Source organism: Limulus polyphemus, unplaced genomic scaffold (assembly GCF_000517525.1).
Source record: "Limulus polyphemus unplaced genomic scaffold, Limulus_polyphemus-2.1.2 Scaffold482, whole genome shotgun sequence".
In the NCBI taxonomy this organism is placed as follows: domain Eukaryota; kingdom Metazoa; phylum Arthropoda; class Merostomata; order Xiphosura; family Limulidae; genus Limulus; species Limulus polyphemus.
This window is the reverse complement of record NW_013666092.1, coordinates 165,658-180,695: the sequence shown is the minus strand read 5'-3', so window position 1 is coordinate 180,695 and position 15,038 is coordinate 165,658. Positions and strand designations below refer to the sequence as shown.

Sequence of the window (15,038 nt, the reverse complement as noted above, 5' to 3'; positions counted from 1 at the left end):
ATAATTCTAGAAACGTTGCGTCACGCGGTCATGTGACTCGCTGACGCAACAATATTATTCCAGATGAATACATAAAATTCATTAATGTAACAGTTTTACTTTTATCTAATAAAATTTTATAAAATTTCTTTAAGGAAACAAAGATAAAAGTAACAGAACTAGTCTATTATTTCTTTTTTTTGTCCTCCGCTTTTATTTATAAAACAAATACATTCAATTAAGAACATACCTTTGCCACCATTACAGTTAGAGCATCTTCATAATTGAGTTTGGCTAATAACTGGGCACATTCCTTCACACATGCTTGTTGACTGAAACACTGTTCTTTAACCTTGCCCAAATACCAATCCTACACACAAAACAACATATAAATAGTATTATCTAATGTATGTAGTGCATATTGGTGTATAAAAGATATTTTAATACTGGAAATACATGAGATTATCTATGAACTAAAAAGCTTCTAGAGGAACTTAAACCCTCTAATAGCTGCAATCCAGAATTATATGGTTTATGTACCAAAAGAACATAAACCGGATATGCCACTAAGACCCATAGTTTCGGCATATGGCAGTGTAACCGAAACTCCATCTTGGCTTATGCATTACAATTTTAGTGCTGTTATTAAATTATGGTTCTTTACATTGAAAACATTGTTCTCTACCTATCTATACAGACAGAAAGTGGAATCAATGCAGTTTGTGAATTCATGTTGAATCACATAAACAATTTGGAGAAGTACAGACTGACAATAGACACTGTCAGATAAATCTTACATTTCATCCTTCACAATGAATATTTTCATTTTGACAACAAAATATATCTCCAACTAAGTAGTGTTGCAATGGGTAATTGTGCTACTATTATTTATGCCATAATATTTATGTATAATTTTGAAGCAACAGGACTTGACAAGTGGCATTAAAATACCAACACTGCCCCTTATCTCTGGCTTAGATACATCGATGATGTGTTAGGACTATGGAACCATAGCCTTCCTTAATCAAATTTTTAGACTTTTCTAAGTTTCATAAACTTCAACATCCAACATTGCCCTGAATCACTCGAATGACAAGAGTTACCCGATATTACTTTAAAGATCAAAAATGACAATAATATACAATCTACCTTGTTTCACAAACCAATTAGAAAACCTCTTTTCCTTAAACTTCAATTCACATCATCCTAATGTCTCCAAGAGTGGAGAACTAAAACTAATTGATTGGAACTGTAGTGAAAATAAACATTACATGCTCTGAACTAAAATTGCTCCTTCTAAGCAATGAATATCTACCTTTTTACATTGAACAAATTTTAAAGGATCATGACATGCAAAAATCAGAATTGCACTTCAAATGTGAAAAAAACACAGATAAACAAGAAGGAAAAAAAAACAATTTTCCAAAGATAACACAAACAAAAAAAAATTACTTTTATGGTACCTCTAACTGATGAAACTATCTCCAAGAAAATAAAACCTACAATCAGGAAATCTAAACTGCCGATTAAAGTTACAGAACGGCCAGGTCCAACTCTCAAAAGCCAACTTTCAAATCTCAGTACACCATCAGTGTTGTTTACCAACTTCTTGTGACACCTGCCATTATATGTACATTGGGAAAATCAGAAGAATAAAGACTACACATGAAAAACAAGAAATAAAGTACGTACTTGGGCTTTTTTTTGCTGTTGACTGTTGATGACCCTTTTACCTACCTTTTTTATACTAATGGTAGAAGTGCAGTAAATTATTTTTATTTAATTACAAAATGCACAAAAAAACAGAATAATACATGCAAAAAGCAGACAATGTCCCATAACTATCATAATTTTTCTGACTTTCTAACTATGCAACAAGAGCCATTACAAACTCATTCAAGCTAATCGGTGTCTGTGGGAACAAAGCTTGTACTTAAAAAGAAATTGACAATTCTCTGTACAGAAAACAACATACTATAATAAGTCATTTAATAGACGAAAATTTTGGCTTTCTATTGGTTATAAATAATATAGTACTAAACATAAGAGAGAACTATTAACAAATCCTGAAAAAGAGAATGTGACTGGTGGGTGTGACAAGAGGGGTCTGATTTTCTATTTGATGGCTCTGTAACTAAACAAGATTGAAGGCTAAGAAAATTATGCTTTGTCTGAGAGATGATGATATTATTGTGAGTAACCTACTTTAAATTTTGTATTTATTGGAGAGGTGGTGAATAAATTATAGAAGAGGGAATGCCTTGAGAAAAAATGTCACATTTCTCACATCTGGGGAAATTCAAGATTCTTTTAATATTGCCTAATAAAATTAAGAACTTAAAACTTGCATATGATTAAAATAAGGGTTATTAACTATGATTTTATGCTATACTAATTAGTATAACAAACAAAAAGTAGTTTAATTAAATTTTGAATGGAAGTCACTAAAAACCACATGATATTTGCAGTAAAAGTTGCCCATGCAGAGAGGGTTATTCCTGATACTGCTGACAAAGCTGTCAAGAATTTATTAATGGGGATCAAAAATATTACATTAAAACTATTTACTGAAAAAATTAAGGGAGAAAGGCTTGTGTTACCATTTAAACCTGGTTTATCTGATCAAATAATGCAACAATTTAATATATATATATATATATTATTTTTTTTTTTTTGCAATATAGATAGACCTATGAACAAGGTTAGTCAGATTCTTAATGTAACTACAGATAAAATTGGTTTAATGGGAGAAACAGGTACATACAAAATATCATACAAATGTGGAAATAACAATATAGAAGAAACTAAAAAAATCTAAAATACTGAATAAATAAACACAAAAGAAATGTTAGAAATAATGATAGAAAGATCTCTCCTTCAGCTGAACATACTAATGAAACTAAAACACGATTTAATGGGGAAAAAAGTTATTTTAGCACAACCTGCAAGAATCAATAGTAATAATACCCATGTATCTAATGAAATAATAAAATGTAATAAAAAGTAATTTGAAAGTAATAAATAAGGATGAAGGACCAGGGGGAAATGCCTTTAATAGATGGCATGAAATTCTATAAGTTAAATTGTATTTAAGTTTGAACATGTGATTTTTGAGTGCGTGTGTGTATATATGTAGGTCTTAAGTCATGCAAAATATTGCATTCCTGATGATGATGCAGTAAGATGTAAAAAAATGCACAACATATGTTCCCAGTCTCGTGGTATTTTATCTTTATACTGTAAATCACCATGTAAAATAAAATCTTTTTATTGTATTTTAAGACTGGGGACAGTCTCAATTTAAATATTTGTTGAGTTCTATTAAATGTTGGCTTTATTTCTTTAATACATCTGTGTTATTGAAAACTCACAGAAGTGTCATCCTAATCTTAATAACTCTGAATAAGTGTAACACTGCTGAAAAAATCATTTGTAAATAATTAGCAAGAAACATCCTAATGTAAAATTAGTTAGGTAGTTTATATAGTAACAGACATCACCTTGATGATGACAATTGGTGATAAACGTAGAAAAAACAAGTGGTTAAGTGAGTAGACATCACTCTGATTAGATAAATAAAATGATTTTCCAAGTTGTATAGTAAATATTGTACTATGAAATAACTTATTGTACAGAACCATAAAGTGTGTACTACTCTTGACATTTATAATTAGAAGCTATAAGTGAGGACAGTAGCTGAATCAGTGGCTATTACCTAAACAATGGGTATTAACAGTTATCACTATAAAAATGCACAGATGCTTAATGTCTGACCTAATCATAGATCAAATAGTAACCTAAAGTAACTTAGGTGTGTGAATAATATTATGGCATTGTGCCTAACGTATTATTCTGTATTATGCAATAGATCAAATGTTTGATGGTTGTATTACAGATTACAGATAAGACATGGGCAGATAAAGAAAAGTCTTGAAGAAAACTGTTTACAGTTGGTATGTTCCTATGTTCATTACCTATCATAGCACCACCTCATAGTTCTTTAAATGAGTTATACATTAACATTTTCTTTATCTGAAAATGTATTTCCGATATATATATATTCACCTACACACACACACACAGCTCTTTTGTGCATTCTGCCAAAGAGATTTGCAATCTACTGGCCTTGTTAAAACTCCCACCTAATCTCATGTAAAAACCACATGAATTTGTGTTACTGCATAATCATATCATCATGCAGCAGAACCCTCCACTAATAGAAGTGCAATACACCTCCATGCATAATGACTCCCCCTACATTTCGTGCACATGAATCCTCATTCTTCAATGAGGCAATGAAGAAATGTGCAAAGGAAAGTGAGGAAGATCTGTGGGAATGTGATAAAGGTGTCTATAAGAAATATATTTTCAGGAAATAATAAAATATTAACTTCTGATAAGAATACTTGCCTTTTCATTCAGATTAGCTACAATACCACATTGCGATGGTGAAGGGACAGGTACAAAGACACTCAAGGATGATCACATTTCATCTCATCTAGGGTATACTCTTCACCCACATAAGAAAATGGAAGAGGCAAAGAAGCCATAACTGTGTCGCAAAGATGGGTGGAGAAGGTATATGGCCATCCATGTACTTGCACACAAGCCATCTGATAGCCAATATGTGTAGCAAGGTTGGGGCTCATTCAGTCCATATCTTGTGTGCTCACCACTTTGATTGTCAGACTCAACAGGTCAAAATCAGCTGTGGGAGAAGGACACTTGTGATAAGTATCTGTGCTCACCTCCTTACCTTCAGTTTCTACAGGTTTCATGCCAGCTGTGGCATGAGAGTACTGTATGGAATCATGTCTGTAAGAACCTCTCACACAGGGTAAGAACAAGAAGTGTAAAACCCAGTGACCACATAAGCCAAACATACCCAACAATGAGTGGGTGTGAGAAAGAAATCAGATCCCAAGAAGACAAGTCTCCCTCCCAACTGGGAAGCTACTGTAACAAGAGAGGAGCAGGAGAAGAGGAAAAATGATGTAATAGGTTAACGGATATAAACAGTCAAAGAAAAGGATGCCCGCCATGGGTGATGAATAAGGGAAGTGAAGGCTCCCATGATACCAATGAATATGAGAGGGGCCAAAGATGAGGCAAGAAAAGAAGCAAGAAATGGAAAGATGGAAAAAAAATATGGATGGTACACAGAAAACAAAGAGAGGACAGACTGAGAGAGATATACTTGAAGGTGTCCAACACACTGACAATGGCCAACTGCAAACTGGGTGAAAAAGACCACAGACGAGAAGAAAAGCAAAGAGAAGAGGAGCAAGAAAAGAGATTAAAGTGGAGAAATGGAAAAACAACTGTTGGTAGAAAATGAGACCTTCAGAAGAAAGAGTGAATGGTACCCACAAATTCGTACATGAGTGATAATCTCTGGTATAATGACTGATGAATGAGACTTCTGGTAGAGATAAGATGAACAAAAAGGATTGGCTTGGAATCTGGAATGGAAGGTAAGAAAGAGACTGATATAGATGGGTAATATAGCAATGTCAAGAAAGGAGGAAAAACCTGGGAATAGAATGAGGACATAAGTCATATATTATCAGATCAGGTCACCAGGTGGGAAAAAAAAACACCACAAAAGACATCTGAGCAAAGAAAGGGAGCCAGATGAATCCCATATACACAAGAAGGAAGAAAGGAAAGAAGTGTTCCACAACATGTTCAACAATGACTACTACAACCCTGGCAGTTAACAGGCCTCCAAAAGTCACAGAAGAAATAAGACCTAAGTGTGAACAACATCCCACACTCAGGACTAATTATAAATCATCGTCAGTCGAGAAGTTATGATAAAATATTAAAGCTTTTGCAACAAATGCTACAGAAAAAGAGAATCCAAGTTTTATTAATGATACAAATCTCATTAAATTGAACACAGATGAGAAATTTAAGCATGTCTGGTCAATACAGTGCAGGGGAGAAGAATGAGGATTCATGAGTGCAAAATGTAGAGGTAGTCATTGCCCATGGAGATGTGTTGTACTTGTATTAGTGGAGGGGAGCACAAATTCACATGGTTTCACATGAGATTAGAAGATAGCAATTCTGTGTATGGCGGTGAGTATTTATTTTGGATCTTTGATTCTTTTCACAATGATCAATAACTCCTTTTCTCCTACTCAATATTCAGTTTGCATTCATTTTAGCAATGTGGGATGACAGTAAGTATTCAGGAAAGCTAACTCTTCACATCTCTGATATATGTAAATTCATTAAAGAAATCTAAAACTAAATTTATTCTTAATTAACTATAGCTTTGACATTTGTCACTTTTTCAAATACTTGCTACTGAACAAATGAATGTTTGAGGCCATTAAATGTCTTCACCAGAAATCATGACAAATAGTTCTATGCCACACTGGATAGTCCATCAATCACTCACTGACATAATCAGATGATTCTTTGACATAGATATTGTTGGAATTTCATTAAAGTTTAAAAAAAACGGCAACTTTAATTACAAAGTTTGTTTTTTGACTTTCTAGTAAAACTATACTGTCAACACAGGTACACATGTGAGTTGAGCAAACCAGTACTATTAAATATACAAGATACTGGATTGTTTTTGTTGTTGTTAAGCACAAAGCTACATAATGGCCTATCTGTGCTCTTCCCACCACATGTACTGAAACCCAATTTTTAGCACCAAAAGCCTGCAGACTTACCATTCAGCCATTGGAGGTGCAAGTTACAGGAATGACTTAAGTCTAATTACAACATCAATTAAGTTCAAAATAGATATAACAGACATGCCTTAAATTGTAAACTTTCTACCAGTTTGTCAAAGTGTTAACATCAACTTCATCCGTGCTGTTACATATTTAGTACAAGCAAACCAGAAGGATTATGATTCACATTTACAGGGCCACTATAATGCAAATTTAATTTCTTTAACCAAGTTATGAATGGAAATTAATAGACCTACTTATTTACATGCTCTAATGCAAATCAAAGCCAAATTTGGGGCTTTGATTTGATCCCCATAAAAGTATTTTCATGAAAAACCCAGGTTTCCTGAGGGGGTTGGGTGGAAATTTTTACCTTTTTGCAAATCTTGGGGCTAAGATGATTCATTTGGCACCATTTAGAAGATGGTGAGCCCAGCAGTTTTAGAGAAAGGTTTTGGGGGAACTGAGACGATTCATTTGGCACCATTTATAAGTCGGTGCAACCAGCAGTTTAGGAAGAGTTAAATGACATATACACACACACACTGAATCTTATTATACAGATAGAAATAATTTTTCTTTAAAGTGCTGAAAGTCTCCTAAAAGTAAACCTGATGAACACAGTAAGTTATAACATGCATGAGGTAAATTCTGAGCTGTACTAATTGTATGTAATAAAGTAGTCACAACCACTGATTAAAAATACTAATATAAACATAATTATAGAGCAGCTTATACCATTGTTTAAAAACTATTTAGCCTGTCAGTGTTAGAGAAATTTTTAGATTAGTTACCAATGCTACAGATTTGAGCAACATGTTAATGTGCACTTGGTTATTTTGTCATGTGCTACCTTTAAAACAAATTTAAAAACTTCTTCCAGAACCCACACACATGCCTCTCATTGACTTTTGAATGGGGGCCTATGATCATGGCCTTGATTATTCAAATTACTAATATAAACATAATTATAGAGTAGCTTATTCTACTGTTTAAAGATTTAGCCTGTTAGTGCTAGACAATGTTTTAGATTAATTATCAAAGCCACAGCTTTCAGTAACATGTTAATATGCACTTGGTTATTTTGTCATGTACTCCCTACACAAAAAATTTAGAAACTTCTTCCATATCCCTCTCCCACGTCTCTCATTGATGTTTGAATGGGGGCCTATGATCTTGGCATTGATTATCCAAATTATCCCCCATCTCTCCCTCTAAAGACTTATAAGTGCTTCATAATATATAAATAATTATAATAATAGCTTCAGATACAAGATTTACATTTGGAAACAGAGAAAACTTCACATTTATTTAGGAAATATAAGGACAGTAGTCAGAAATGATCAAATAATAAAAGACAAAAAGAAAGTAACAGACCCTACACATACACAAATTTAGACTGAAAATAACCAACTCCTTATGCTTTAAATTACTCCATACATGAAAATATCTCCATTTACTTTAAATTACTTTTGCTACCACAATCTCAATGCTGTTTTAAAGCTTCACTTTATGTCAAAAATTTCAATACTACATGGACTGTGTTTAATCCTATCAACACAGGTCATGGGTCAACAGCCATGTCATCACGTTTGTTGACTCACATTCAAAATTTTATTGAACTACTATTTTATGAATTTATGTCAGTAAGTTTAGTATCAAATTGTAGATTATAATTCAAATTTTAGTATTATATATTAGTTAATTTCTTAACTTAAAAGTAAATATTAAAAAACACACCAAAATACAGTTTTTGTGTGTCACATGGTATGTTGAATACAGCATTGGTTCAAAATACATAAATTAGATGTACAAATTTAAAGTTTATAGCTTCTTATGAATTAGGAAATTAAATTACCAGTATTGACAAGCTAAAATATAAAATAAGAACCTCCTATCTTTTCTATTTTCTTAGATATTGCTACATTTACTGAATCAAACACAGTGGCTCTGCCCACCTTTTTCCATTTATGGAAATACCTGCTTATGTACACCTACTTCTGTCTATGAGGTGTGAATAACCAATCAAAAACTCAGAATGTCCCCATAGTGGCTTTCTCAGCCTTTTTGAAATATTCAGGTGGCAACCTCTTTCTTTTCATGCTAGAATCTAAGCAGTAACGTAAGATTTTAGTGAGCTCGAAATTTCATATTTTTTAAACCCAAATACAGCTCGGTTACTAAGCTTGATAAATTACAGAAGATTTCTATGGTATTTACATAGTAATTTATGATTTTTGGTTATTTCAAAATGTATATATAAAACCTTAAAAAAATTATATAGTTTCACATCCTCCCTGTGCAAAATTTGATAAGGCTTAGCAACCTATGGTAAGCAGCAACTTAGTACAAAGTTCATAAATAGAAAAGATAATTGTTTGCTACGTTTCTTTATTTACTGTTCTATGTTTTAGTAAAATAAGCTTAAGAACTTATTTGTAAATAGTAATAATGTATATACATATATAATGTATTATAACTGAAATGTGACTATATTTTACAAAATACTAGTCCACTAAAACACAGCCAAGACAGGTCACTTTGTAAAAGGCCAGTTTTATGTTCTTAGATATTGTAACACGAGTGCACACGTGCTACGTCATTGCAACTTCTGTAATGTTAGCCAGGCATGACTGGAAGGTCAACATAATAAAAATAATAGATACATATAAATGTATAATGTTATAAGATTTAATCTGTTTAGACTGAACATTTGTGTTTTCATGTTATAATCTGTAGTCATCCTAGAATGAAAAAAGCATAATAATTTATTTATTTCCTAATTTTTTATGGTGGTTATTGAGGTTGGTCAAATTTACCGACCCAGTATTGATTTAGAGTAGCGAAAATAACAGATAAAATATAAAGTTTTACTGAAAACAAACGTATGAAATGTATTTAGGAGGTATTTCAAGATTACACTAATGATATTTGAGATTTTTTGGACGGAGAATAGTTTTTTTTATTCATAACATGAAAATCACTTAGCACTCAGACTAGTAACAAAACAGGCTTGATATATTCACAAACAAATCTTTAGTAAAAATACTTCATTAAAGAATCTGATTTTTTGTGTGCAAAAAGACTTGTAATGTTTACTAAAAGTTGACCAAATTTAGTGAAGACACACATACTGCACTAAAAGTTATACTCTAAATACTTAACGTGCAAATGTATGTTGAGAAAGGATTAAACAGCCATTTCTTGATTGCAGTTATCAAGGTTAGCCAGTCTCGGATAATACACACAATAGAAATATATTCTTTGAAAGCCTATCCTTTGTAAAGGTGAGTTTAAATAATGGAAAAAAATTAATGAATAAACACACTATGAATTAGCTTAATAATGATACTGATAAAGAAGATAACTTTTAAAGTATATTTGGAAATACAAAGCATGTATCATTCAGTTCAATACTGTTTGATATAATGTGACAATGATGGTAAGTGATGAATATTAGATGTCCTTTTTACTTTCATAATTTATTAATCAGATATTATTTATATTTTTGATGTTGTAATGCTCTGTTTTTGGTATCTTAATTAACAAAAAATTCTGTGACAAATTACATAGAAATATTATACTGAATTGGCTGTAGTGGCCTATGGTAAAAAAAAAGTTAAATTTTGTATTTACTCATCTAATTGCTTTACATAAACTTACTGTCTTTTTTTCAATTTATTTTAACAAACCTTGGGAAAATGGCACCATAAAAGTAAAATATTGGCAGTACAATAGAATGGTTAAAATAAGTTTTTGCTACTCACCTTATTTAAAGTAGTTTCTACAGGCTGGAAAGACATGGTCAGTGAAGGATGATCAGATTGGACAATAGGCTCCTTAGTAATGACAGTCTTTAATTTTTCCAGTAAAGAAACCAAACGTTGATGCCTAGGTTAGGTAAAAGAGAAACTTGAAATAACATACTCTTACTTAAAATAAATTTATTGATACAAATATTTTTATCAAGCCTATCTACTTCAAACTTATGATGCATTTTCAGATGTTCGTTTCAAGTTATAGCAACTAAGAACTTATTCAATGTTTACAAATATATGATATGCAATTTAAATTTACATTAATATTTTTTTACCCACAGATAAAACCTGAAATGATAATAGTTTTTAGTACACTTTGGCTCTGATTTTTACACTACACTGACGAGTTATTAATGTACTATTATAACTCTGCTTCAAAATTAAATTATACAACATGAGAGTTTTTTTTTTAGTTACAAAATAATGTCTTCTATCTTTAATAAATTCTCTTCAGCTTTTATAAAAAATTAAATGAACTTCATTCAACAAATTACTAGTACATTTCTTAGGTCAGGTATCAAGTTAAAGCTGTTTGAGATGTCTAATTTGTTCAATACCAAAAACATATTAGTGAAAGAGAAAGCTTACCAAAAAATCAATAACAACTATGCATCAGCGAAATAGTAATGAGGTCATGGCTTGTTAGCATAAAACATGTGTTTAAAACACCCACCTAGTTGTAAACTTTCTGATTGATTCTTAATGTGTGATGGGCCAAAATAGTTTATTTTTATCTGTAATAATATTGAAATTGCACTGGTACTGACTCACTGAATGGTAAATATTAAGTTCCAATATCAACTAACAAATCAAATGGCTTCTTTTACATACAGAGCTTAGAAACTAAACACAAGTTTTAAACTTTTTAGATATGCATCTGTTAATTTTAGAGAAGATAAAACTGCTCCTTTTATTTACGTCCCAAAGTTTTGGTTTTACACCTTCATCAACAGTCCACACAGTTTTATACTTAAATCACAGCTTTCAATATAAAGACAAAATTCCTATATTAAGCACTCCTATGTTGTGTTCTAATTCATCTGTGGAAGGAGTTATGTCAGAAAGATCTACAGTTTGCTGCATTTATAAAAGAATATCTGAAGTCAAATGTACAGAATCAGTCTTACATTTTATAACATAATATGATGGATGATGGTGAACCTACTAAAAATAACTTAAAATACTATGTTCAGCTACAGTAAGAACATGCATATATAGACATTTTACCATAGACAACTGTTTACCCATTCCCACATATATGCAGTAGAATAACATTTGTTACTAATAGTACATTTATTAAAGTTATTCCAGGAACCTTTTCCGAGTGTGTGTGTACATATATTAACAAGATAAAGTTTAAGATATGACAGACACCATAGAAATACCAAAAACAACTCCAGTAAGTTTAAAAGATACACTATATTTCCTAGATAACAAGTGATTTTGAAATAACAGGTAGTACTGAAATGCAAACCAATTTCAGTATGTGCACTCAGTCACTATATCATTAGAAGTCATTATTTTTAAAAATTTTACTCATCAAATATTGACAGTATAGCGAATAAGAGGACAAGCAAAAGGTGAGAATGGATATTTATAATTGCTTTGAGGAAAAAAACTGCTAAAACATCAAGTTAAAATGTTATTATTGAAACATTTAACCTAGTCACCTAATTTTAAAAATTAATCAAACATCTGCATCTTTACACACATTTTAAAATCAAATCTTTATGTCTCCCCTGAATTTCCTTATTTATCCATTAAACTCTCTTTTCATCTATACTTATTTATACCTAACCTTTTCTTAATCCCTGCATTATTCATGATGTCTAGCAGTTTCTCTATATCTTCCATTGGAAGCTGACTCCTTGCATCTTCTGGAGTGTCTGCTAACAAAAGTTCAAGACGTCGACATGCTAGGCTGTCACACAATCGAGCTGTAGTTAGATGGTGTGTTGGAAGAAACTTATCAATAAGCAAAGCTAACAAACTTCCTGACTGGCTGGGATGAATAGCCTCCAAACATCTCAGAGTTCTATTCACAAAGCTTGGCTGAAGAAGCAAAATTTAAAAATTAAGTAGGAAACTTCAAAAATATAATAATGCTATATACACAACACTAACTACGATGCAAAGCACCAGTTATATAAAATTGCACCATTAAATAGGAAAGACTGAAAAAAAGAAATCAATAGTTCTTCTATTCATTTTGAAAATCATGGACTTTACTTTCTCACATTCTCCTTAATTAACCTACTATAATTTAAAATTAGAGGTATGTAAAAATAAAAATTTCTCTCTCTTTTTGTTTTTTGGTCTGTTATTGTTACTATCCAAGAGACCTTTTGCTCAATACCTCAATCACCAGCTGTGTTGGAGCATAATGTTATAAAAATACTGGTGTTCAGAAAAGGTTAGGTTTCAACATAGCATCAATTACGCTTGTATATACAAATTCTGGTATTGAGAAAAGACAGAACTGATAAAACTGAAAATGCTGTATAAATTATGTTTAGATATAAATTTTGGTATTGACAAAAGACAGAACTGAAATACTATTTTTACACAGTTGTAAAGTAATACTTACAATGGACTAATTAAGAGGAATGTGTAAAAAAACATCTGTAATCTGGCATGATTTTATTCATATAAAAATATTAAAAGCAATAGGCATTCAGTTCATTCTATGATACATACAGTTGAATTTGTTTTGAATTTTGCTTTGATCTCTGTATAAAAAATATTTTGATCTACTACACTCTTGCATGAAGTGCTCAAAACCTAGAATATTTATTTTACAGATTCAACAAATATTACACATTTGTTCTACTAATTCAGCTTAATCTGACAACATTTTACATAGTTCCCACACTTTGGGCAGAATAAAGGTCCATGACTTATCCCAGACCTTTTTCTGACCACAACATATTACCTGGCTATATGATCATGTTTGGAGTATATCATTGAATTATTACCTGGAATAATGTGTAAATTGCAAAACATTATTCATTTACTCATAGCCGTGATCACTACCTCTTCAAAGTAGAACTGCTATTGCTACCACTACAGCAGGGAAAATATAGCAGTGCTACTGTTGTTGCTACATATTTATAAATATAGAAGAGATATCACTGCCACTATGTTTGAAACTATCATTTTTTGTGATAATTTTTTTTTGTCAGTCGATAATGTAAGAATGAAAAATGCAAATATATTGGTAAATGGAAATACTTTGTTGCTACAATAACATAATACAGACTTTTCAGAACAGCCTATCCATATTTGTGAATGATGTGAGAAAAGCAACTAACAACCAATCAATCATAGTATTTAAAAAACATGTCAAAAAATAAATTAATATGATGACTAATAATAATAAATAAACTAACATGAAATAATAAATTTCTTGCATGTTACATCCCTTATTATTTGTTAAATTTTACTAATGTTATGTACAAAGCAATGCAACCTCACACTAATGTTGCTTTGATGAAATGCAAACAGAAATAAGGAGAAATGATGTCTGTTTTCCATAAATAACAAGTTCAATTCTGATGCAACAAGTCTACAACAGCAACTGCCTCACATAACACATTTGATTGTTTTTTGTAAGCAAAATACAGTGTAAATATAATTGTCTACAATATATTATACAAAATTATATAATACTAACATATAAATATAATAATATATAACATTATATTATAATATCTATGTTTGGCATTTTCTTCACAAATTATCCAACATGAACTATAAATTAGCTGGTTCATATGAATATCTTGTATTATCAATTCAAACATCTTAATCAAGAAAAGTTTCTGCCAGAATGGTCCAGCTCAGAAATTTAATAAAACATTTAACAGTACTTCTAATCTAAATTTTTACGTAAAAATAATTAATTAACCTTCTACATTAATATTAAATGAAACTAAACATATAAACAGTAAATATAACAATATTATAAACAAATACAAGGAACACTTTTTATATATTTTGTAGTATTACATCACAGATAGCCAGCAAGCCATCACTGCAGATCAAATCAGCTGAGTATGTCAGGTAGCATGTAGCATAGGTGAGCCTAATTAAGTCCAAAACTATATATATATAGATTATTATATAATATAATAATCATATATATACACACACAAAAACTATATAATTATACAAAATATAATTATATACAATATCAACAATGTTGTGAGTAGAGCTTTGCATAGATGTATACTGGAGAAGACTACCTGCAATCACTATAGATTTTCAAATGAAGTGTCTATCCCACAGTCGCTCCTAGAAACATAGTAGTGCTACACAGCTCTAAATATATTCTGTTTAATTAAAATGAGACAAGCAGTGTGTTAAGGATCACAGATTGCACAGTTTCAATATGATCAATCATACTGTTCTTGAATTATTGATACTTTAGCAGAGCACATATATAATAATGTTAGTTTATCCATTTCCCAAATAAGCTGAGTATGTCAGGTAACATAGGTGAGCCTAATTAAGCCCGAAATTATATATATATATATATATATATATATAT

The 15,038-nt window shown here is 31.1% G+C and overlaps 1 protein-coding gene across 1 annotated transcript in view; it reads right to left on the bottom strand.

The window, feature by feature from the left end:
• The window catches only part of LOC106458536 (huntingtin-like), a 269,635-nt gene that overhangs the window by 91,629 nt on the left and 162,968 nt on the right, over nt 1–15,038 (bottom strand). Inside the window, exons 35-37 of the mRNA XM_022384781.1 lie at nt 12,291–12,544; nt 10,442–10,565; nt 230–349 (exon numbers count right to left, since the gene is read on the bottom strand). Coding sequence (XP_022240489.1) covers nt 230–349; nt 10,442–10,565; nt 12,291–12,544 — 498 coding nt within the window. The remainder of the gene's footprint in view (nt 1–229; nt 350–10,441; nt 10,566–12,290; nt 12,545–15,038) is intronic.